The sequence below is a fragment of the Aplidium turbinatum genome, chromosome 10 (genome assembly GCF_918807975.1).
Source record: "Aplidium turbinatum chromosome 10, kaAplTurb1.1, whole genome shotgun sequence".
In the NCBI taxonomy this organism is placed as follows: Eukaryota; Metazoa; Chordata; class Ascidiacea; order Aplousobranchia; family Polyclinidae; genus Aplidium; species Aplidium turbinatum.
Window position 1 is genome coordinate 4020725 of NC_137481.1, and position 26565 is coordinate 4047289.

The 26565-nt window shown below is 36.3% G+C and overlaps 2 protein-coding genes across 3 annotated transcripts in view; both read right to left on the reverse strand.

Annotated features, from left to right (window-relative positions):
- Positions 1–26565, reverse strand: part of LOC145778359 (uncharacterized) — a 33308-nt gene continuing 6743 nt past the window's right edge. The window contains exons 1-4 of one of the 2 annotated variants that reach the window (XM_082589830.1): positions 2995–3151; positions 1797–1905; positions 521–635; positions 1–230 (exon numbers count right to left, since the gene is read on the reverse strand). In XM_082589830.1, coding sequence (XP_082445956.1) covers positions 172–230; positions 521–635; positions 1797–1905; positions 2995–3074 — 363 coding nt within the window. In that variant the 5' untranslated portion in view covers positions 3075–3151 and the 3' untranslated portion in view covers positions 1–171. Of the gene's footprint in view, positions 231–520; positions 636–1796; positions 1906–2994; positions 3152–26565 lie in introns of those variants that run through there. The other variant, XM_082589832.1, reaches the window with a different exon arrangement.
- On the reverse strand, positions 19593–22696 carry LOC145778865 (uncharacterized). Its single transcript, XM_082590456.1, has 4 exons — positions 22571–22696; positions 21603–21807; positions 20639–20753; positions 19593–19851 (listed from the first exon to the last, which is right to left on the reverse strand). Exons 1-4 carry the CDS (start codon positions 22636–22638, stop codon positions 19784–19786), a joined length of 456 nt encoding a protein of 151 aa, XP_082446582.1. The 5' UTR covers positions 22639–22696; the 3' UTR covers positions 19593–19783.

A 26565-nucleotide genomic window follows, 5' to 3' on the forward strand; every position in this document is an offset into this window, starting at 1 on the left:
TCTCGAAACATGTTTTATTAAAAGTTGTTATCCAGTTTATTTTAAACATAGCCGACCGAAACACGAAAATCGAACACAAAGGGAGACACTAGTGAATAACCGACAGCATACATTTCCAGTGATCTTGGATATACAATCGCAACAAAAAATGGCGGTTCATTCTTTGCTAGCTTATTCGATTTGTTGTCGTAATTCGTCGAGAGCATCAAATTCTTCGTCCATAGAGGAGTCTGGAAAAGTATAAAAACTAAATTGTTAGATTTTTATGTATGAGCAAAAAATAACACTCGAAGTTTTATTGTTTTCTTTTTCAAGACATTCAAACGATTTAAGTTTGCTTCTGCTCAGATTTAAAGAGATCCGATCGCCAACAATGCATGTAGACTATAATTGCAGCCTCCCATGGAGATTTGCATTCTTACTAAATTAGAAACGTGGTTATGACAATTTTCATGCGAAAACAAGGTTCAAGCATTCAGTTTTTCGGAATATGATATTTTTCTATAGTAGCCCACTTCACCTTTTTTCACTTGTTCGTTCAATTGCCCGAGTAGTTCAGCCGATGCATCTTTGCTGACGGTCTCTTGCAACATGGAATCCATCTCCTTCAAAAAAGCTTCGTATGTTTCGTCATCCTTAAAAAGAAAGATAGGCTATAAGTGAAAAGTATAAAATAAATCAACATGGCCACCTATCAGGCCGTCAAATTCATAACTGATAAAGCTGTCACTGCTCAGACGAGTGAAAGAGTTGATACGACACTCGAAAGAGCGCCGGTTCGACACCGCTCAAGAGCATACGGTTGTGTCTTTAGCAAAACAATTAAAGGCATTTACGAAGGAAGATACGAAGATTGGCTTTCTTGACTTCCGTCTATCTAAAGTTTCAACCAGTGGACGTATACCTGAATACCACGACGACTTATAAAACTACGTTAGATTATAGGTTTTGAACTAAAATTAGTCAAACGAAGCTGAAAAGTACGAAAATTGTACCGATGTATCGAAATACTTTGTCGTTTGTTTGAATTAATTTTTAAATCTTATTCTTGCGTGGTTCCCTAAAAATTTGTAATTAATACTTAAACAATAATTAAATCAAATATAGTTATTACTATCTGAACCCTTAACAGCCTATTTCACCTACACGGATCATCAGAAGGTCTTATTCAAATAGAATTATTCAAATATGATTCAAATTGGAATTATTCAAATAGGATTCAGATAGTAATAACTATATTTGATTTAATTCGCTCTGCTTTGCCTTTTTGCTTGGCATTGAGCACTTTTTGTAGTATTAATAGTTTTCATTGTTTTAAATAATAATTAATATTATGTAAAAAAAAGTAGCCTAATATTTAAAATATAGTTAATAATTCTTTAAAAAAAAGACAAATTATAACTGAAAATAGATACTTTATGCTTTTAAATGTCAGTTGTCTACAAATTTTATTACAGGAACTTAAGGGAAATTCAAAACAAATTTGCAAGTTTCATTGAAATCCGATTGCTCACTTGTAGCAGTAAACGGATTATTTAGATCAAATTTAATGTTATTTGACATTTAATTTAACTTTGATAGTTATTTTTCTAAAACAGTGATTTTTTTTCTTTTTTTACTGCAACATGAAATGTCTGATAACAATAAAACAATGCTTGTGGACTCAAAGTTTGCCAAGAAATATCAAACATTTCACTGCCACGTCAGTCTTTGTCTCTTGGGCTTGCAACTAGCAAAATTATCAATAAGTTATCAACTTCTTATTACTAACTTATTATCAATTAATTAACGCTTACCATTTCTCTGAGTTGTGGAATGATTTTGTCTGCATCACCACGAAGAATGCTGCTGAGCAAGAACCGTCCCCCGACCTTGGCCGCTGAGCCTAACTTTCGCTTGAAACGGCTGAAAAAACAAAAGTTTTAAAAATAGTCGTTTTTCTTATTAAATTTAAAACCTTATTTGTTGCTCTGCTTTAGAAATATCACGAGTTGTGTATCTTACTTGTTTTTTTTATCATTTTTGAAAAATGATTTTACACGTTGTTGTTCAGTATTGACAGCAATTTCAGTCAGCAAAATTCTTACATCATTACAATGTTTCGATGTCCATAGATGTATATTTGGCCGCCCTGTTACAGTAGTAAGCTCAGTGATTACGCGCCCGGCTCAAGATCACGCGACGCTGGTTCGACTCTCGGGGTGTGCTCTTGAACAACGCATTCTAAGGACTGCTCTCCATTTAGCGGCATCTAATGGATGGAATAATTCCCCGGCAACAAGACTTTAACAATCGGAAACTTCATTCTGTCAATCTCGGTAACCGGCCCTGCATCAAAAGCCTCTACAAGTATGCGAAACTACCAGGAATAACCAATCAAGGCTTTGTCAGTCCGAGGGTAAAGATTCAAAACCAACCAACCCACCAACATTACAACTTCCTTGAAAAAAGGAAAAAAAAGAAGTGTCCAATATTTAACGAAATAGTCTCAGAATACGTGACCGGGTATAGAAATTATCTCTCCTAACCCAAATAGCAAAATCTGCTAAAATCCGCTAACCAACAAGGCTTGGTTGATCAGGTCAGGTGGGCCACAAAAGGATGAAGATTTATCTTAGAAAATGATCAGTTTTGCTATCTGGGAAGCAAAACACAATGACAGTGAAGATTGACAGTTTTCTTGTCTAGTTCATACAGATTTCAATAACTAGATAACACCTTAGATGCAGGAAAAGCACAAAATATTATTCTATTTAAATAAGCTGAACATGCTATTACTATAGCGAAATCGATTCTTAAACAAATTACACTAAGTTGTTAGATTGTTGTGCAAATGCCAGCATTTGATGAATGCAAAATATCAGTACCATATTATCAGCTTCAGAAGTTTTTGATATTTCAACTAAACGCCATCATTTTTGCAGTGATGAAAAAAGATGGGTTTAGTTTAACCAATGTAAAAAGACTGATTTTACAATGTAAAATGAAACTCACCGCCACCCTCTTCTCCACCCGGCATCTGTGGATCCTATCACGAGGCAAATGCACAAGAGAGCTACCAAGAAAGCGCGCATGGTTGATGACTTTACAAAGTTTGAATGAATAAACCAAAACACGTTGATTTGAGCAATTTAATGAATGAAGTTAACCGCTCAGGCTCACGCTTATGTAGATTTCAAAAGGAAGTCAGGATGCTATCAGCTGTATGCGCTGAGTTTGTGCTTTTTATTCAAGCTTTTTACTTTTAAATGAATAAAATTCATTCAAAAATTCGACAGGTAAGCAAATTAAATTTGTGTCACGAAATTCTTCTAGGATGCCATTTTTCGTGACATCCTCTTCAACAAATCGTGAAGCGGAGCCCGTTTTCCGTATCTCGTTCGTGAAGGAACCCACTGTCGTCTATCGAACATTGTTTTCACACACATGTTGAAAATTTTAAGCTTCAAATCTAATAATGCCTTTTTGATACTTTTTAAACGTAAATAAATTGATAAAAAACACTTTTAAATGTTGAATAATAGTTATGAATAATTTATAAATAATAATGAATTATTAAATAATTAACTTTTTAATAATACAACAGAAATTGTGTATAATAATAATCAGTTTGCTATTGATGAAACCCATATTAAACCTACGCTTGCTCTAAATCACTTCTAAACTTCAAAGTCACATGAACCTCGCCTCCAGAACTAATGCCGAAAGAATAAGTTTTAAATTTTCACCAGGGCAACTCATTAACTTTAGTAGGCAGGCATTAAAATTGTCGTTTTAATTTAAAACACGCTTGTTATTTTTTACCCTTTGAGACAATAGATGTTATATCTATGATGGCTTATTCAAAAGCATGAAAATTTGATCACCGTAACAGTTTAAAGTGCCTCTGACAGGTAAATAAAATCACTAAACTTACCTAAGATACTAAAAAGATGACATTAACAAACTTCCCTCACTAGAAAATCGTAGAAAATATCAACAGGCTACTAAGTTACACGTTTGCAAACTTTCGTTGACATCGGCGAATCTGGCACTCATTCAATTGCGAAAATAAAAACGGTAACACCGCTGTGACGTCACCGTAAGCGGGAAAGATACATTCTTTCTCTGTGGTGACTTGGTAAGATATAGTACGGCTACTACAAAACGTGAATATGTGGGGCTCTGTTGGTCTAAAGCATGTGCAGATTAAGAACTACCTAAATGAAAAAGTGAACTTATTATTACTATCAGGTTTCGATCAAATAGGTTGAGTTGGTTGAGTTTATTTTTATCAAAGAGCATCTCAATTCAATGGAAATTGCAGTTTAATAGGGCTACAATTTTGATACTTTTTTATTTGTCCTAATCTGGCTATAGCTATTTGCAGAGTAACAACAGTATCTCACAAACAGTACCCTTAATTTATGGTTGAGGCAATGCTTACAAATTGCTGTTTATGTGACAGTGTCAGTGACAAAGACCGTGTGCTTTCTTTTCACGCTTTTCCACAAAACAAGGTGCTGAAAAAAAAATAGTCAAAGTTTTCTTCAAGTGTTCGAAAGTGGGATGAGCCATACAAAACTAGTCGTATATGTTCTCTTCACTTCACTGAAGATGATTTTGTTAATACCACTCAAGTAAAAATGAGCTTGAGCAAACTTTACATTTTGAAGAAATCTGCCATACCATCTAGCCTAAAGTTTTGTAATTTTTGTACGAAATTAGTTTTGGCTTGTTGCTCATGGCTTCTTGTTCTATGGCAACCTTGCCACCAGTGATACAAAACTCGACAATTGCAGAGAGCATATTGACTGCAGTACAGCAGTCACTTATTCAACTCTAGGTGGTGCGTTTGCCACAAGTGCCAGTCTATGCCCCAGCCCAATGAATGTGTATGTTCCCATGAAGTGCCACAGACGAAAGAACTTTTAAAGAAGGACGCCTCTAGTTGTGTTACAAATTTGACCAATTTTAAGGCACACTTACATCCTGCACTCCTGCAGTTCTGAGGACTTTGTTTTATGAGGAGCAGGAAGAACTGGAGAAAAAACAATAAACCGAAAAAAGAAAACGGAGACCTATCCAAAGAGTAAGGAAGGTTGCTACATTAGGCTAAAAATACCCTAAACGCTAAGGAATGCACACTAAAACAAGTGATATTATTTCCTTGCAGGCAGTATCAGTTACTTGCCTACAGGCATGTGTTGGAGTGGATAGCGTACTACAAGGTGATGCTCTCGGAAGCAACAATCGGAGTGTGCTGCCGTCATGCATTGTTTGGCGAATCCGAAACAATTTTCCAGATCCAGATGGCCGTTACACCGGATTTCAATGGCCAACTGAAGGCACATTATGAGAGAGAGAGAACTTTTATTTATGTTGAATAGTGATGATGAATTAAATATGAATGATGATTTGTACGATTTCTTAATTTTTCACTTCAAGTATATTTTAGGTTTTGTAGGAACGTATCCACTATCCAGTACAGTTTTATAAAACTGCAAAAAACAATAAATATTTGAAAAAAGCAACCGCTTGCACCAACCCCGACCAAACTGTGATCCACCAATTACATCTAGAAAACGTTTGTTCCATCCGTCGCGCTAACGACGCCCACTTAGGATGACGTAATACCACCAAAGTCGTCCCAGAGCAGTGAAATATGGAGTTTCGCCTGTGGTGGCGCTGCGGAACAGTCGTTTGATATAAATTACGCCCTAACCAACCGAGCTACGAGGTTAAGATTAAAAACTTCGCTAAGTATAATTCTGCGCTAGGAAATGCTTTAAAAAGTTACTATACTTGGATCCAACCTGTCAGGGGCACTTTAATACAAAAAGGCAAAATAAGTTATCATTAAAAGCAACGTTTGACCTCTTTCAGCCATATGCTATCTATTCAATGCAATAAAGAGAAGAATTCGTCAAAGAAACTTTGGAAACACTGGAGTACTCTGGAGGAAGAGAAGCCAATCTTTGTGTCTACGTTCAACCATGCCATCAAGTGTCTTGCCAAAGACACACCAGCTTGCTGTTGATAGGTATCGTTTCTCAGACAACAAAATGACATTGAGGCCATTGGTGAAGAATTAAAATTTTGTAACAATGTTGTTTTCGAGTGCATCTGTTGCTGCAACAAACGTCCCGGCTAATCCTATTTCACATTGTTTTCATCTGTGCAGACGTAAAATGGCGAATTTTGCTATCTGGGATAGTCTCGCTGTGGCTTCTTGGCTAAAGTCTGAAAGTATCATAACATTTGTCCAAGTAACCCTTTGCAAGACATTATGCAGCAATATGGATGTAGTACAATTGGAGATATCGCATCTGCACCGAATTAACCTGACGCTACAAGTCACTGTTACGCCACATGTACCTTATTACATGGTCTCGTCGTGAACGTGTTATGTTTGATGTGTCGTCGCCATTCCTTTTAGCGCATCTCCAGACAGCAAATTGATTGATTGTTTTTTACATTGACTCAACGTCCGCAGACGTTGTAAAAACAATCGATTTGCTGTCTGGCGCAACTTTTTACCAAAGTTAATATATTTTGCTGGTTAATTTCTTTGCGCCTGACGGTAATTTTGCATTATTTTTACTTGAAGGTATTCACTTGCGATAACTGACTGTAGTAGCACATGTTGCTGTTTAAATTTTAATACGTAAGGAGGGCTGCCACGGGCGACAGAGATATAAATTTGTTTGTTTTTGTAACAACCCGTTAGAGTGTATTTGGATTGGTAGCCACTTTAACAAGTCGAAATTCTGCCACTGAAATTGACTACAATGCAACCGCCAACCAATCAGAACGTGTTATAAGAGGCTACCGTCCAATTGTGACCCTTATAGCTCTCATCCAGAGAGTTAATGCTTGTTTTGAACTTTATTTGGAAATTACAGAAGAAAAAGAGCAATAGCAGAGCTGAGAATCGAACACGCGTCAATGAAATGACTACTTTCTGGCCCTAACCCTAACCCCTAAGCCAACCAGCTGACAAAAAATCCATCACTTAATTTGCTTTCTATGATCTTCTTTTCGCCATTTTTTACGTCACTTAAACCAGTGACGTTCGGTGGCTTAAACCGTTGGGAAAGCAACTTGTAAATATGCTGCAGCAAGGTAGTAGGCACGAAGGGCGTAACCTAACCGTCGGGCGAAGCCCGAAGGCGTGTTGCCGAAGGCAACACTTCCAGCGGGGGGTCTGGGGGGCCTCCCCCAGAAATTTTTGAAAAACACTTCCAATTTGGTGCGCTCTGAGAGCATTTTCAAAACAAATCAAACATAAAAATCTGTCAAATTGTGCTTCGCCTTTGTCGTGATCATACATCCATTTAATGTTTAGAAGTCATGAACAATCTTAATTTTAACGTTGCAGGACCAAAATCCAGTGTTAGACATGGAATAATAGTTGTCTAAATATTTAATTCGTCATGAATATTCATTCTGAGATATTCAGTTAGGCCTACACTACAAAAACTAACACTTAGGTCTAAACATTACTACCGCAAGCAATTTGTACAAAAAGCTGGATAAGTTTGCCTCCTGCGTATAGAAGCTTAACAAACTAAATATTGCACCCGCACCTGAACGTTCATTGGCGAAGTAACGTTACATCAACGCTGTAAAAAGGGCAAAGGCATGACTATGAAAGCTAGTAGGCTAAAGTACAGTACATGGCGAGGAGACATCAAAAAACAGCAACAATTATTTCGGCATTATGATGCTTGTGCGGTGTACCGTGACGAGCACCATTCTGACGAGTTAGTCTAGCCGCTCTAGCGAATGTATGCATTGACGTCACTGGGAAAGCAAGACTCACCTGGTCTCACCATAACACATCTGATTGGCTAAGCAGCTGGTGACGTTTTGCAAAACGAGTGATGATTGGATAAAACGAAGGCGTTTTTTGACATTTTTGAATTTGGGTAAGCAACTTTGATAGTTGCTTACCTTGGAGCCTCAGTGATTGTTTCTGACAGAAGCGTTTGCGTTAATTGGCATTTATAGGCAAGACATGCGGTTTGGTGAGGATTTAGACTACTCACTAGCGTTACGAGTAATTCTAGTCACGAATACAGTAATTTTCAAGTTAAAATAGACATGATAAAAATAATAAGAAGTTAAACCTAGAATTCAGTCATTATACTTTGCATAGTTTTCGCTCAGGTAAGCACTGCTTTCCTTGCTTTCCCTCACCGATCGTTTAAGTTAAACCGCAGCTTATGATTGGTTGGCGGTTTCATTCTAGTCAATTTCAGTGGCAGAATTTCGACTTGTTAAAGTGGCTACCATTTGGATTAAGGTAAATTGGTAACGACTAGAACATCACACAACTCAGGCGAAAGAGAAATTGAAAAAAGAAAACTAATCGAGAAAAATGATGGTTTGCGAAAATTAGAGAACTTGTATACCTGGGTCTGGTATATAAGACCCCCCCCACCTGAATTCTAAAAGTGGATAGAGCCCCTGCTCAACGTTCTTATATCTTTCAGAAATACCTCGTCTTCATTGTTGTCAACAGGTTCCCAATAATTTATTCCAAACATAAGCTAACGCTATGAATAAAACACAAAGCAAAAAGCCTTAACTGACAACAAATATAGCGTTTTAGATAGCAAATCAATACAAAAAACGACGATTGGTTTGCTGTCTAGATATTGATCTTTATGGAATTGCATCGAAAGTTAACAAGCTCGTTCCTTGCAAACTTATTCGATTTGTTTCCGTAACTCTTCAAACGCGTCAAACTCTTTTTCTATTTCCATTTCCGAGGAATCCATGAAAATAAACGAAAACTATTAGATTTGCAACCCACTTGCTAACGTCTACGCAGCGCAAACAGGGTAGTAGGAAAACCCACAAACTTGTTCAAGCTGTTCACGACCGTGGAGCAAATACGAGTAAAAACAGCGGTGGAATCGGTCAGGATGAGTAAATACAAATCCATTTGTATCAAACACAATCGCTTTCAAATACTTAAAAATAAAATACAGCATGTGGCAACTCTGCTTTTGTTTTGTTAACTTTGAATTTAAAGAACAAAAGGCAATAAAAGTAACGAATTATTGAATAACCTCCAGCGTAAGTATAAAATTATATTAAAGGATTTTGTTTTCAATTCAAAAATATTGTAACTTTTGAGGGGGTTTCAAATTGTACTTTCAGACTTTGAAAACTAACATGCGTCACATGTTGCCAAATTCTATCTGAAAACTCACATATCTCTCTCTCTGCTCATTTCCTCCATCGAAACGTAGCGCCTTAGATCTGAAAGGCGTCGGCACGATACTCGTGAAAAGCACATGAATGTGTCTTTGTGCCTAATACACTGGACAACCATGCCGTATTTTAAACTCAATATTCTATTTTGGTATCAAGCACATTATAACATTCGTGTTTTGTCGCTTTTACATTTTTTAAACCTCTGCTATGTTTGGCATATAATGTTTTTCGTCTTGATAGTCAGAAGTACAGTAAAAACAAACTAAATTGAAACAACCGACCCCATGACGTATGTGGCTTCTGCTTCCAGCTTCTATTTGTGTTGCTATTTTGCTGCTAAATTGCACTATATAGCCTATTGTTACAAAAAACACAATGTAAAAATGTTTTATTTTTACTGAATTTTCTTCGCTAATAAGTTGTTTCTCTATGCTGACAGAACCCTGCTAAAATTGTTCTTAAGTGTGCTGTTAAATTTTTGATCTTACCATAAACTTCTCGCAGATTTTAAAACACCATTTGTTTTTAGTTTTCGTTACAAGTCTGACAGTTGCAAGTCTCGGCGCTGGTTCGACTCTCGGGGTGCGCGCTTGAGCAACGCAGGTTAAGGACTGCTCTCCATTCAGCGGCATCTAATGGATGGAACAGTTCCCCGTCAACAAGACTTCAACAATCGGAAACTTCACTCTGTCAGTCTCGGTAACCGGGCCTGCGTCAGTGATTCAAAGCCTCTGCAAGTATCCGAAACTGCCAGGATTAAGCTCTTCAAGAAGCTTTCCCAGTCCGAGGATAAAAATTCAATCAATCAATCTTTCAAGTGGTCTAAAATCAATACCAAGTCTTGACCGTTACTGGTTTGGTTGGTTGGTTTTGAATCTTTATCCTCAGACTAACAAAGCTTTGATAGGTTATTCCTGGTAGTTTTGTATACTGTTTTTTTTTTTGTCGTATCCAGAGTTACACCCGGTGGTTGAAGATTTAGATTAAGTGGACGGGAAGGCGAGGAAGCCAATCTTCATGTCCACCTTCAGGCATGACTTTAAGTGTCCTGTCCAGACACAGCTGCATGCTCATGAGCGGTGTCGAACCGGCGCCCTTTTCGATTGCCGTTCCAGCGCTCTCACCACTCGGCTATGCAGCGACTTTCATATACTTGTAGAGGCTCTTGACGCAGGGCCGGTTACCGAGATTGGCAGAGTGAAGTTTTCCGATTGTTGAAGTTTTTTTGTTGCCTGGAAATTATTCCATTCACTAGGTGCCGCTGAATGGAGAGCAGTCCTGAAAGTGCGTTACTCAAGCGCACACCCCGAGAGGCGAACTTGCGCCGCGTGATCTTGAGCCAGGCGGGTAACCACTGAGCTAACGGAGCTGACAGCTAACGCAGCGGTCAGTCGGGCTCATAGTAAGATTTTACAAGGGATGTTGGAGCTGTTTGTTAATTTGTGATTGTTTTTGTTTGTCTATTATATGCTTGGCTGGCTCAGACCAGCCAAGAAAAGAATGAGTAACTTTAATCACCTCCTTCTGGTGTTGGTCGCTTTAAGCAAAACATGTTTCACTGTTGTTTGTTAATCTCACCAACCTGCGGTTGTGGCGAAACTCAGATAACACTGTGCAGATTTTTGACCTGCAGGACATGTGGACAACATAGACCCTAACACTGAGACAGTGCACTGGTTTCGGCAGTTGGGAGATGCTGCCTGAGTTGCAGCCTCATACGCAAAAAGAGTAAGAAAACTACTTTATTATACTTAATTTGTCATTTGTTCTTACAAACTCCAAGCATCTCTCAAAACATGTTTTATTAAAAGTTGTTATCCAATTGATTTTAAACATTAGGCGACCACGAAAAACAAACACAAATGGAGACACTAGTGGATACCCGACAACATACATTTCCAGTTATCTTGGATAAATCTTGGATACAATCGTAACAAAAAATGGCTGTTCATTCTTTGCAAGCTTATTCGATTTGTTGTCGTAATTCGTCGAGAGCATCAAATTCTTCGTCCATAGAGGAGTCTGGAAAAGTATGAAAACTAAATTGTTAGATTTTTATCTATGAGCAAAAAATAACACTCGAAGTTTTAATGTTTTCTTTTTCAAAACATTCAAACGGTTTAAGTTTGCTTCTGATCAGATTTAAAGAGATCCGATCGTCACAAAGCATGTAGACTATTGCAGCCTCCCATGGAGATTTGTATTCTTACAAAAATGGAGAAATGGTTATAACAATTTTCATGCGAAAACAAGGTTCAAGCATTTGGTTTTTCCAAATATGATATTTTTCTATAGTAGCCCACTTCACCTTTTTTCACTTGTTCGTTCAATTGCCGGAGTACTTCGGCGGATGCATCTTTGCTTACGGTCTCTTGCAACATGGAATCCATTTCCTTCAAAAAAGCTTCGTATGTTTCGCCATCCTTAAAAAGAAAGATATAAGTGAAAAGTATAAAATAATTCAGGACGTCAAAGTCATAACTGATAAAGCTGTCACTGCGTAGACGAGTGAAAGAGTTGATACGACGCTCGAAAGAGCGCCGGTTCGACACCACTAAAGAGCATGCGGTTGTGTCTTTAGCAAAACAATTAAAGGCATGTGCGAAGGAGGATACGAAGATTGGCTTTCTTGCCTTCCCGTTTATCTAAAGTTTCAACCACTGGACGTGAGGCTAAATACCACGAAGATTTATTAAACTGCATTAGATTTGAGGTTATGAGCTAAAATTTGTCAAATGAAAAAATGTCGAAAATTATACCGATGCATCGAGATTGTTTGTTTGAATTCTTTAATAAATCTTATTCTTGTGTGGTTCCCAAACAATTTTAATTAATAAATAATTACATAATAATTAATATTTAAAAATTAATTAATAATTTTCCAAAAAAAGACAAATCATAACTCGAAATAGATATAGTAATAAAAGGTTTCTGCAGACCCTTAACCTCAGTTCCGGCTTGTCGGTGTTATGGGAATTGCTAATCAGAGTTGCTAGTAGAAGGAAGATTGGTATTACAACAGCATTTAAACTGTCTACGGAAAGCTTCAAGTCAGCTTAAAATTATTTCAAACCTAGACTTTGTTTACATTTAATTTAAATTATTGTTTATTTATGGTTCAAAGTTTGAAACAAAGTAAGTGGAACAAAGTAAATGATAGAGTAATGAGTCTGCCTAGTTATGTGAGCAATCTGAATATATGCTATTATGATACCATAAAATTGTTACCATGTTGTCAAAATGCTTAAAGCATTTCCTATTTTGTTTGATAAGTCCATAGTTATTGTTGCTACTTTTACCATGTTATCTTGAAAACACAAACAGCACTATATGGCCCATGCATAAATTTTATAGATCTTTTCATGGGAAAATACCTTTTAATTTAATGCATTAAACGTAGTGGAAACATCAAACTTGAAGGTTGAAAAATGTATTACAAGTAGGCTATTCTACATGTTAAAATTTATAGATTAATATAGAATGAATTACAATTTTAATTTTTGTTTTTCTTGACTTGATATTGTAGTTACAGAAGGCAAATTTTTGCCTGTTGCTTCTGTAACTTTTTATAAATGTTATTTCAAAAAAGTCCCATCTATGACTACATGTACCATTGTCACTACTTTAAACTGTACTTTTTGTTTTATAGAAAATTGTTTGTTGATCTGTGTGGTGGAAAGCTTTCGCACAGCATAGAGCATCCATTGAGAAAAGAGGAAAAGCTGTTTTTATTTTTTTATTTTACTCATAATCTGAAGAATATTTACAACAATTTTGGAAAATGGAAACGGATGAATCTCCCTTGTGCTGGCCATGAGCACCTGCTTGGTCAGTCATGTATTGCAGAATTTCATCATGTGTCTCGCCTGTATGCTGTGGAAGAAGACACACCATTAAAGGTAGCAAACAAACTAAAGAAATCCTCATTAAATCCAAGCAACATTTCACGAACATCTCCACTGCATGCTTTCAGTAGGTTTTTAGTTAGCGTTCTTATAAATGGATTATTGTACAAATGTACAGTGGTAGAAAATGCATTCAATGTAACTTCTTCAAAAACTTGAAGAACATGTAATCAAGTGCAAAGAGCCTAATTCTGCATTACACAACTATAGTTGGTGAAAATTTTTTGTGTATTCATGTGCAAGGTTTGTGTTCATGTCAATGCTTTACTAGTTTTTTTGTGTGACCACAAACTAGTTATTTTTTGGCATGCAGGTGTTTTCAATGAATCAACTGTTCGTGGCTTGGAACAGCACAGCTTGTTCAGCATTTGCAGAAACTGCTCGATACATCAGTTTTATCACCAATGTTTGAAAAGTATTATCTGTTAAAACTTGTTTTAAAGGTATGTACATTGTACAGTCTGTGGATGTCAAAGAAACAAGCAGTACAGTGCAGATATGATAAGCCTATAAAATTTTGGTACTTTATTCAGGAGAGAAAGAAAGAGATCCTGTGTTCATGCTATTAAGCATCAGCCATGTCCTGGACGACAAGACTGCTGAGTGCTGAGTGACTGGTGATTTCCTGCCCTCCAATCTATCCTGAAAAGATCTGCTCATATGCCGATGATGAGCATCAGCCATGAACAAAATCATGTTGGGGTGCATTTTCATGAAGGAGGAAACAAAAATTTTGAAGATTTGTGGAACGTCTGGGCTTTTAAACAAGACACTCACAGCTTGCATTCAGTCCATGGGAGCAGTAGTTGAACTTGCCACCTACCTTCAAACCAATCATGGTATTGATTATCTGCTTTCAGGAAGATTGTGTGCAAGTGTTCTAAGTGCAAGTGATGTATAATCGCCAAGTCAGGTTTTTCATTTTAAGAAAAAGAAATTTTTTGTTTCAAAGTTCTAAAGATCCACATTTTCAACTGCTTCAAATTTTAATTTTTTGTCCTGAAAACACCAGGAATGGCATTTTAGAGCATATAAAAGTGCAAAATTTTCTGGGGGGGCATGCCCCCACACCCCCCTAGGAGGCTCGCGCCTTCGGCGCTCGTCCGTTCCTGCCACTCTATGACGTCACACTTAACATCATTATTTGCAGCGCCCCCATGAGCAAAAGGCACGAGCCGCCACTGGTTCAAACGTTATCTTTTGAAGTGTTACCTTGTACTTTATAATTGTTGCATATTCTTTTTTTAATGCTAATTTATTTGTGCTTTTATAGAGTACTGATGAAGCCGCCTTTACGGCGGCGAAAGCTCTACCAATAACTTTTTGTAGTTACCAAACCTGGTTGATTTTTTATTGATCGAAATTGATACTTTGAACTTTTAAATGTCAGTTGTCTACAAATTATATTACAAGAACTTAAGGGAAATTCAAAACGAACTTGGAAGTTTCATTGAAATCCGATTGCTCACTTGTAGCAGTGAATGGATTATTTAGATCAGTGGTTCTCAACCTTTTTGTCTTAGTGGACCCCTTTTGGTGCCTTCGAAGCAGTCGCGGACCCCTAAATATTTATATTTGAAACTTTAGTATATCGAGTCTCCTCATGGAATCATATGTTACATAAATTTCGAAGCAACACACTTAGAAGATTTTGCTGAATTCCCAACGCACTTGACGATTGATGAAATTATGTTATGACCTATATGTTGGCACACAGGATCAAACATCAGTAATCTATACTCATTTGATGTTTTTCTATAAATTTTATCAAAATTTAATAGAATACTTATGATCTTTACAAAGAATTTCTCTCTTTTTTCATTTGTAATCAATAATAATAATTCGTTATAATCAGTCATTGCAAAACTGTGAGTGGTAATAGACTGCTGACAAACGTTTGCATTTTTAAGTTAATCAATGATCAACAATCTGCTGTTTCAAAAGAATTAAGTCGAAGATACCCAACATTGCCTTATTAAAAGGTTTAACTCATTTATATGATATTTTTAGTTACAAGAAATCAAACCTTTGTGCGATGTCCTTTGCAATTTCAAACGACTCACCAGTGCGTTGAGACTTACAGTTTGAGAATCACTGTAGACTAATACATAAACAAAGCACAATTTTTTTTTATATTTTGTAATTTATCAATCATGCTGAAAACTCGGAAACGTTCACGGACCCCCTGAAATCGCTTCACGGACCCCTTGGGGTCCGCGGACCCCCGTTTGAGAACCACTGATTTAGATCAAATTTAATGTCATTTGACATTTAATTTAACTTTGATAGTTATTTTTCTAAAGCAGTGATGTTTTTTTTTATTTACTGCAACATGTTAAAGAAATGTCTGATAACAATAAAACAATGCTTGTGGACTCAAAGTTTGCCAAGAAATATCAAACATTTCACTGCCACGTTAGTCTTTGTCTCTTGGGCTTGCAACTAGCAAAATTATCAATAAGTTATCAACTTATTATTACTAACTTATTATCAATTTATCAACGCTTACCATTTCTCTGAGTTGTGGAATGATTTTGTCTGCATCACCACGAAGAATGCTGTTGAGCAAGTGCCGTCCCCCGACCTTGGCCGCTGAGCCTAACTTTTGCGTGAAACGGCTGAAAAAACAAAAGTTTTAAAAATAGTCGTTTTTCTTATTAAATTTAAAACCTTATTTGTTGCTCTGCTTTAGAAATATCACGAGTTGTGTATCTTACTTGTTTTTTTTTTATCATTTTTGAAAAATGATTTTACACGTTGTTGTTCAGTATTGACAGCAATTTCAGTCAGCAAAAATCTTACATCATTACAATGTTTCGATGTTATTGGATGTATATTTGGCCGCCCTTGTTAGCTCAGTGATTACGCGCCCGGCTCAAGGTCACACGGCGCAGGTTCGACTCTCGGGGTGTGCGCTTGAACAACGCATTCTAAGGACTGCTCTCCATTCAGCGGCACCTAGTGAATGGAATAATTCTCTGGCAATAACACTTCAACAATCGGAAAACTTCACTCTGTCAATCTCGGTAACCGGCCCTGCGTCAAGAGCCTCTACAAGTATGCGAAACTACCAGGAATAACCAATCAAGGCTTTAGTCAGTCCGAGGGTAAAGATTCAAAACCGACCAACCAACATTAAATCTTTCTTGTAAAAAGGAAAAAAAAGAAGTGTCCAATATTTAACGAAATAGTCTCAGAATACGTGACCGGGTATAGAAATTATCTCTCCTAACCCAAATAGCAAAATCCGCCAAAATCCGCTAACCAACAAAGCTTGGTTGATCAGGTCAGGTGGGCCACAAAAGGATGAAGATTTATTTTAGAAAATGACCAGTTTTGCTATTTGGGAAGCAAAACACAATCACAGTGAAGATTGACAGTTTTCTTGTCTAGTTCATACAAATTTCAATAACTAGGTAACACTTCAGATGCAGGAAAAACACAAAAATATTATTCCATTTGAATAAGCTGAACATGCTATTACTATAGCGAAATCGATTCTTAAATAAATTACACTAAGAGGTTAGATTGTTGTGCAAATGCCAGCATTTGATGAATGCAAAATATCAGTACCATATTATCAGCTTCAGAAGTTTTTGATATTTCAACTCGTAAAAGCCATTTTTGCATTGATGGGTTTAACTTCAACGTCTGCAGACGTTGATACAATGTAAAAAGTATGATTTTACAATGTAGAATGAAACTCACCGCCACCCTCTTCTCCACCCGGCATCTGTGGATCCTATCACCAAGCAAATGCACAAGAGAGCTATACCAAGAAAGCGCGCATGATTGATGACTTTACAAAGTTTGAATGAATAAACACGTTGATTTGAGCAATTTAATGAATGAAGTTAACCGCTCAGGCTCACGCTTATGTAGATTTCAAAAGGAAGTCAGGATGCTATCAGCTTTATGCGCTGAGCTTGTGCTTTTTATTCAAGCTTTTTACGTTTAAATGAATAAAATTCATTCAAAAATTTCGACGGGTAAGCAAATTCAATTTATATCAGGAAATTCTTCTAGGATGCCATTTTTCGTGGCATCCTCTTCAACAAATCGTGAAGCGGAGCCCGTTTTCCATATTTCATTCGTGAAGGGTTCCACTGTCGTCTATCAGGCATTGTTTTTACACACATGTTGAAAATTTTGAGTTTTAAATCTAAAAAGCTTTTTTTACTTTTTAAACGTAAATAAATTGATAAAAAAAAGTTTTTTAAATGTTAAATTAATAATTATGAACAATTTATAAGTAATAATGAATAATTAAATAATTGGTGGTTGGAATCGAACGCATGTCATCGAAATGATTGTATTCCATAGCCTTAACGCACTAGACCACGCTGGCTCCCATTGAACCTTTACCGATTTTACTTTCTACAGGAAATGTTTGCGTTTTTCTCCGTTTTAAGTGTAACTTTCTGATTGGTTGAAACGCTGTTCCTGTAACTGTTCTCCACTATAATTCAGCATATGCATATTGCATATGTTCAAAACAAAAAGGAAATTTAAACAAACAAATTTTACTTTGAAACGAAATTTTGTGTTGTTTGAAGATGTTTTCAAAAGGTGTTTTTATCCAATAACCAGAAGCTAACAAGTACCCGGTTTGTTATTATTATTAATATTTATTTGCGTCAGACAAAGTTGTCCATATCCAAAACAAAACAACGAAATAATACACAAACTGCAAATGCACAAAGGTCACAGAGAGCCACTTTGGATGTCGTCAGTTTAAAACAATTTTTCAAATTTTATAAAATTGGTTGTTTGGTTTTAAATCGTTATCTTCGAACTGACAAAGCCTTTGATAGATTATTCCTTGCAGTTTCGGATATTTGTATAGGCTTTGAACCACTGACACAGGGCCGGTTACTGAAATTGACAGAGTAAAGTTTCCGATTTTTGAAGTGTTGCTGCCAAGGAATTATTCCACCCACTAGGCGCCGCTGAATGGAATGTAGCTTTGAAATACATCCCGAGAGTCGAACCAGCGCCGCTTGATTTTGAGTCAGCCACTTAAACGCTAGTTAAGGAGAGCTTTTGTTCTTTTCAACAGAGCTGTGAAGACGGAGTCGGAGGGATTTTGGCATGTTCGGAGTCGGAGTCGTTAAATCAAGACCGACTCCGACTTGATACAAACGATGGACAGTCAAATTTTTTTAATTTTTTTCAAAATATTGTTTCTTTTTCTCTATTATGCACTCCAACATATTTCTAGAAAATATAAGTGTTTGTTCTTGTCATTTTATTTTTATGAAAGTCACCGTTTCAGTTTCAATCCCTACTTCAGTGAAGTAAAATTTTAAAAATAAAAAAAAACGTCAAAAATTTAAAACAACTGGCAACCCTTAATAATCTGGCAACACTGAAGCCGGATCGAAGTGGGCCAGTTATAAACTGAGGAGTTAGAGTCGTATATTTATCGCCCGATTCCACAACTCTGTTTGAACTGTTTTCTTGTAACTTTATTAACCAGGAGACCAACCTTATATAATTCCTACTAGGCCATTATCATGCAGAAGCCTTCACGAATTTAAAATTCTGAATTGGCGGCTTTTAGATTTTTGTCTGAAAATCTATTTCCAAATGTAAACTAGACCAATTGTAATTTTTTAATTTACATCAAAATTTCGTTAAATTTTAAGAAACATTCTTCGAATTTTTTTTAAAGAGATTTATACTAAAAATTTATATTACAATTCCTTGATAAAAGTATAGTCCTCGTTTCCATTCAAAGTAGGCTACATAACATCACTTTAAACATCATAATCTTTTGTTGCATTTTTCGTTTTTGCTGTAGTGAAAGTGTAGGCTATGAGTGGGATCTATAGCATGGTCTTCGCTGAGAAATCGATTACACAATTAACAACATTGCTTTGTCCTGTGCACGGGCACACTTATTCGTAATGGATAAAGATTTAGAGTTTAGGTTTTTAAACAATAAATACAATCAATACTAAAACAAGTGCTTAATGCTAAGCAAAAAGCCAAGCAGAGCTAATTAAATCAAATATAGTTATTACTCTCTCAACCCTTGACAGCCTGTTTCACCCTAAAAGGAGGATCATCAGAGTTTAGATTTAGGTACTTAACTGAGGACGAATTCCTCCCAGGGAAAAATTCCATTATTTTAAGAAAAGAATCGTTTTTGTTTCCAAGTTGACATTGGTTTTACCACCGAATACACCACTTCATATTATAGAGGGTTAAAAAATTTGAATTTATTTTTCTTATGCAATAACATATGTTGCTGGGTAGTTTAGTACGAAAGGAAGGCTGCCACGGGTGACTGAGATATGTGTTTGTTTTTGTAACAACCCGTTAGAGTGTGTTTGGACTTGGGATAAATCTGGCGATTTATTGCTAATAATAATAAAATTTGCAACTTTGTGCTGGCTATGTTTATAATAATAATAATGTTCTTGCAAAATGTGCGAGAAAGTGTCCAACCTCGATACCCCGTCTTGATTGTTGACAACAGGTTTACAATAATTTATTCCAAACATAAACGAACGCTATGAGTAAAACACAAAACAAAAAGCCTTAACTGACAACAAATATAATGTTTCAGGCAGCAAATGAATGCAAAACAACGATGATTTGCTGTCTGGATATTGATCTTGATTATGGAATTGTATCGAAGGTTTACAAGTTCATTCCATGTAAACTTATTCGATTTGTTTCCACAACTCTTCAAAAGCATCAAACTCTTTTTCCATTTCCATTTCAGAGGAATCTATGAAAATAAACGAAAACTATTATTAGACTTTTAACCGACTTGATAACGTCTATGCAACACAAACAAGCTAGTAGGAAAGCCCACAAACTTGCACAAACTGTTCACGACGAGTTGGTGTAAAATATGATATTACTTCTACTTTAATTTTTACTTAACTTAGATTCACTTGTCACTTGATGAAAATCTCAAATGTTCGTATAAAATGTGACGTAAGCAGAAAGTTTTCACGTGGGTGTTTAAAAAATGGCAGTTTGCCGAAGCTGTTTTGACGATAATGCGTTTCAGAAAGCCATAACAAACACTAAAAAGATTTAAAATATTTAGTTCAATGTTATGGGGGAGGGTTGATACTTTAAACCTTTCCATGTAGACTGCTATTCTGAACACAGATCACTGAAGTTGAAAGAAGCACTTTTACTGCGTCTGCTGTTTGTCGATGGGGAGGTTTCAGTTGAAAAAAGAAATAATGTTGAATAGATTGAAACATTTGGATTAAAAGTGGTCTAGCCTTTCCACGCATAATATGCTGTGAACAAAACAGCAGCCCACACACCTTTTTTTATTTATTTATTGATTCCTTTGACTAGGTTTAAAGAACCGTACCAGTTTGTTGTTACATGAATTTACAGTTTACATATTAATAAACTAAGCTGTAGCATAAGTGAATTTTAGTTTTTTAAACATTACAAAACTAATGCAAATGATTATGAATTTTAGCCTATGTTGCTCAACAATAAATGGTTCATTCTTTTAGGCTTTAAAATCTAATCAATTTGTATTTGACCTCTTTTCACTTCTTGGTCCAGTTGGAGCAGTATTGCAGCAGATGCGTCTTCGCTTACTTCATCTTGCAATACTTGGTCTAGATCTCTCATAAACTCCTCGTACTTTTCATTGTCCTGGACATGGAGAAATGAAAGAGTTAGTTTCCAGACAGAAAATCAATCGTTTTTTCCATTGATTTGTTGTTTTGGTTAGTGGTGAAGGAAGGAAGTTCTAGCTTCAGTAAGCTAAAGTTATCATTATTATACATTATAACAACGTAACCAAATATCAAAGATCTATACTGTTGCGATTCCGCAGTAGTAGCATTTACATTTGCCTTAAATTTTCTAACCAAGCAGCTCTTGACACAATCTGTCAAGAGCAAAATGTAATTTAATGACCCATTAAATCACATTAAATCACAACAAAATTGTGATTTAATGGGTCGTGTGTTTCCTGATAGCTTTGCACTTTTGAGTAATTTAACTTTTACCAACAGCTTGAAAGAGTGAAAGAGATTTATTCGCCTTTCAAATGCGTGTCGAGAAATAATGGACTACAAATGCAAAAAAATTAGCAACTGAGAGAATTGCCAGCATTGAACAAACTTGTCATTTTCTCATTAAGATACTGCTTGTCATTTGCACAAAAAAAAAGAATGTTATCAGGCTTTTATGATTATGACGTCAGAAACTTTAACTCCAATTGCTGTTACTTTGTATTGTTCTAACTCGAGAACGAGAGTGCATTTAAGTATTTTAATCCTTCGCATAAGATCCAATGTGAATTGACAACAAATTGCTGTGTAAAATAAAGTTAGTCTACGACCCAATCATCCATCAATTTGTTCCCGTAATAATTACAACGCTTGCAACACCAATAGCCTCTACAAATATGCGAAACTACCAGGAATAACATATCAAGACTTTGTTCAGTCCGAGGATAAAGATTCAAAACCAACCGACCAATCAAATGGAACTCACCATTTCCTTAAGTTTTTGCACAAGCCTGTCTGTGTCACCAAAGATTGCTCCAAGCAATTTTTTTCCAGCTTTCGCAATTCCGCCGGCCACCTTGCCGACAGTTTTAACTGCCTTTCCAGCCACCCCTGCTACTTTGCCGACAACTTTTCCGACAGCTTTTCCGACAGCTTTTCCAGTGCTGTGGTGCTCGCCATGCTCCTTGTGTCTGTAAGTGATAATCTTTTTTTAATGTTTTAAATTATTATGGTAATAATGTAAATAAAATTAGTAATTAGTCCCTTAGTCCACCTCTTAAGGGCGAGACTTAAGCAGGAACAAAACTGCCAATTTTTATAAGGTATTTGATATGACCCGACCGACAAAAAACCCTGGCCGACCTACAAGAATTATTATTGTAACTTGTTTTGTTCTTAAACAATTCTTCAAGGCAAAGCATGTACCTCATAAGTCTGATAAAACATTTATTTCAAGTAACGTATTTGTGCCTGTAAATAATTTTTTTACAGTATCCCGTACCAAAAGGCTACCAAAGCATCAGGATAAATCACAAAAGCGAATTCGCACATTCTCAATCGAACTTGAAGTAGGTTAACTTTGTTTATTTACTCAAAATAATCAACTTGCTTATTGATTTATGAAACTTGGCAAAAAAAAAAGTTTTCAGGTTAACAACACACTTTCGGTTTTGAAAATAAATTAAGGCTATAGATGCATTGCTAATCAAGCAGCAACAGCTAACCGGGTTCATTTTATTTCAACAGCTTCAAGCAGACAATTTTCTTGGGTTAAGTTCGAAGTACCAGAAAGGTTTTATGAGATAAATTTAGGCTATAAGATGGCTAACCAAGCAGCAACAGTGCAGCTTCATTTTATTTCAACCGCTTCAAGCAGAGGCTATTAACATTATTATACTTGAAGCAATATAATTTGCAGTAAAGTCTTAAAGTATTGAAACATATGAGACTTACCTCCACAACCATGCTTCGCTGAAGCCTATCATGAGACAAAGACATAGAGCAACAACAGAAGTTTGCATGATTGACAAATGTGAAAAAACTTAATGAAATTGTTAACGATTTGTTGACTTTAATTTATGAAATGGTGTGATGTCTTGCAAACTTCTAGTTTATGGAGTGCGGAAGCCAGGTAAGAGGAAGGTATTGTTTGGCTAATAGCTTATTGTTAGATAGCTTTTTTGCGTTCATTGTGAGTTTTTACTGAGTAAGAACATCATTCAATATTTTTGACAGGTAAGCAAAAAACGATTGTACCACGAAGTTATTCTTTTCCGAAATTGTGACGTCCTATTCAAAAAATCGTAGAGTGGAGCGATTTTCCTCATTTTACTTTGGCCATTGATTGAGATTCCAGTACGGTGTTTCTAGCGCTTACTTACGTGCGATTAAAGCCTTGTTGGAGAGCAAGCACATCAAATTGGCCGGATTTAGATAAAATTAATCCAAGAAAGAAACCGACCTAAATTAGAAACTTCCAACTTATGGCCGAAAACTATTGAGATTTCCGTTTGAGCCAGCAGAGAAATTATTTTGTCTAAATTTTGCTGGAAGCAAATAAGCAATTTTAAGAGCTAAAGATGATTTTTTTTTTCATTTCGATAAATACTCTTTGAAATTCAATTTTTGCGCTGAGAACATTTTTTGTTTAAATTTTGCTCGTAGCCAATATATTTTAATTAATTTTAAGTTAAAGTTCACTTTTTGTGTCTATTTCATTTTTCGAATTCGAAAAGCTTTAGATATGAAATCCGCCATGTATGAGATCCATCCAAGCCTGATGTCTGCTTTCAAGTCTTATTTCATTTATAGGTTCAGATTACTTTGAATTCATTTCGTTTCTGCGTATACTCTTAATCTTGAATGCATGTTGCCGAGTTGCCGAGTGGTGATAGCTCGGTAGGCTTACGACGTTCGAAAGGGCACCGGTTCGACACTTCTTAAGAGCACGCGGTTGTGTCTTTGGAAAGACATTTAAAGGATCTTGCATTTCAATTCAAATGTATTGTAAATTTAGACGGGGTTTTTAATTGTCGATACTTTCAGACTTTGAAATCTAACATGCGTCACATGTTGCCAAAATCTATGTGAAAACTCACATATCTCTCTCTGCTCATTTCCTCCATCTACATAGCGCCTTAGATCTGAAGGGTGTCGGCGCGATACTCGTAAAAAGCACATGAATGTGTCTTTGTGCCTAAAATACTGGATAACCTTGCCATATTTTAAACTCAATATTCTATTTTGGTATCAAGCACATTATTACAATCGTGTTTTGGACTTCTACGTTTTTTTGGACCTCTGCTATGTTTGGCACATAATGTTTTTCGTTATAGTTGCCAGAAATAAAAACAAACTAAATTGAAACAACTGACATCATGACGTATGTGGCCTCTGCTTCCAGCTTCTATTTGCGTTGCTATTTTGCTGCTAAATTGCACTGTATTGTATAGACCAGAGGTTCCCAAACTGGGGTACATGTACCCCCAGGGGTACATGTACCCCCAGGGGTACATTTCGACTTTTCAAGGGGTACATTAGATTAAGTATAAGGATGTTAACAGTTGAATTAAGAACTAAGTCAGCAGACTAGAATGCATGAGTTTCAGGTGTAGCCTAAGCCTACCTTAGGATAAGACTGAAAAGATTTAACATGAGATTGAAATAAGTTTGCAATATTTTTCAAAACTTCAATTTCCTTTTTATTAAACACTTTAATGTAGCCAGTTCTTTAATTCAGGTCTTCATTTGTTTTTAGGTTCAGTGTGCAATATAAATTCGCTTAACGATTAGCTAATCACGCTGCTGAGTTCAAAAACGTTCGATTGTTTTACTTAAAATCTTTGTCTATTTTCGGACTTTCTAAAAAGCTAAACAATGAGTGTCAAAAAAAGAAAATATTCGGAAACCTACTTAAAGTTGGGGTTTACATTTACGATAAACAATGGTTTCGATATACCAGTATGTGTACTTTGTCAAAAATCATTGGGAAATGATTCGATGAAACCAACCCTTCTCACTCGGCATTTGGAGAGAGCTCATCCGGAATTCAAAGACAAGGATCTTAATTTTTTCAAGCATAGGGAATCAGTGTTTAAGAAACAATTTTTTGTTTTTGTGTGCTTTGATTGGTACAAAATATCATGTATGCAGTCTTCTAATGCAGCTCTACTGTTAATTTGTTGCAATATCTAAACTTTCTAAAGCCAAAAATATGAGAAAATTTTGAGGGTGCACGAGCGAATCTATAAATTGACCAAAGGGTACCGATGAACAGAAAGTTTGGAAACCCCTGGTATAGACTATTGTTACAAAAAACACAATGTCAAAATGTTTTATTTCTACTGAATTTTCTTCGCTAATAAGTTGTTTCTCTATGCTGACGGTACCCTGCTAAGATTGTTCTTAAGTGTGCTATTAAATTAAATTTTCGATTTTATTGTAAACTTCTCGCAGATTTCCTAAAATACCATTTAGTTTTAGTTTTTGTTCCAAGTCTTGCCATTTTGTTTCGTCATCATTATCTATTGCGCCGCTTCAAGGAATAAATTAACTTTATTTGTTATCAGACTGAGAAAGTCTTTCATGAAACGCCATTCTGATTACGTTGCTGCAAGTTTTTGTAGATGATTTAAATGTGAGACGTACAGCTTTAGATTTGTATTACAAGCAGTTTTACATTACAATTTGCACCACAGCAATACACTATTACAGTACATTTATTTATATCTTCCAAGTAGTCTAAAATCAATACTATAGGTCTTGGTTGGTTTTGAATCTTTATCCTCGGACTGACAAAGTCTTGATAGGTTATTCCTGGTAATTTCGCATATTTGTCGTAGAGGCTATTGACTCAGCGCTGATTTAATTACCGAGATTGGCAGAGTGAAGTTTTCCGATTCTTAAAGTGTTGTTGCCGGGAAATTATTCCATTCACTGGGTGCCGCTGAATGGAGAGCAGTCCTGAAATCGTTGCTCAAACGCACACCCCGAGAGTCGAACCAGCGCCGCGTGATCTTGAGCCGGACGTGTAATCACTGAGCTAACCGGGCGCACAAGTCTTGACTGTTACTCGGGCTCACTATACGATTCTACTAGGGATGTTGAAGCTGTTTGTTAATTTGTGATTGCGTTTGTTTGTCTATGCTTGGCTGGCTCAGACCTGCCAAGAAAGAATAGTAGGGGAGGGTGGGGTAAGATGAGCACCTTTTTGTTTAAGTCGCTTTTACAAAAGAACGGTTTGTTTTGAAAATTTTAATAGGGTGAACTTAAAGCACTAGTGAATCAGCTACATTTTAGATTGAGTTTTATTACCTTGCAATTTTTACATTTGTTTATATTGATACTTATTCGCGTGTTGCGCAACTTACCCCGGCATAAATTGTATGGGGTAAATTGAGCAATGACCTGGGGTAAGTTGAGCAATTCGATTAAGTTGAAACATTCCCCTGTCAGTTTGTTTGTATAGTTGCGAGCAGGGCCTATGAGAGGGGGGTACGGAGGGTACGGCGTACCCTTGAGAGCCCAGACCTGTGATTGTTGGGGGGCCCGGAATTGTGATTTTATAGTTTACGCGCAAAAATGTTTGGTTAAAACCATCCTAAACGACTAAATTCAAGCATAAAAGTTGTTATTATTTAGTCCTGGGGGGGCCCGTAATGTAGCAAGAGGGCCCGGAAAGGTAACTAAGTGCATTGTGCGCAAATTAGGGGCCCAAAGTGGTGATTTAATGCTTTACGTTAAAAATGTTCTGTTAAAAGCACCCTAAATTAAATCATAAAAGTTGGTTATTGTCCTGTCCGGGGGGGCATAGCGTCACAGCAAAAGCAAGGTTGAGATTGCCTAACCCGCCAGATTTTTTTTAAAAAGCCCGGGTGTTTTTGGGTTTTTTAAAAACTATTTGAAAAAGGAAGTTTCACGCTTATTTTACTTTAAAATGAATTTAAGAG

What these genes read in the sequence shown, in the direction of transcription:
- LOC145778865 (XM_082590456.1), bottom strand. Translation starts at nt 22,638, where the DNA reads ATGCAAACTTCTGTTGTTGCTCTATGTCTTTGTCTCATGATAGGCTTC. An exon ending in AGCGAAGCATGGTTGTGGAG is followed by an intron (nt 21,808 to 22,570) that starts GTAAGTCTCATA and finishes TATCACTTACAG; the next exon opens with ACACAAGGAGCATGGCGAGC. An exon ending in TGCAAAAACTTAAGGAAATG is followed by an intron (nt 20,754 to 21,602) that starts GTGAGTTCCATT and finishes CTCCATGTCCAG; the next exon opens with GACAATGAAAAGTACGAGGA.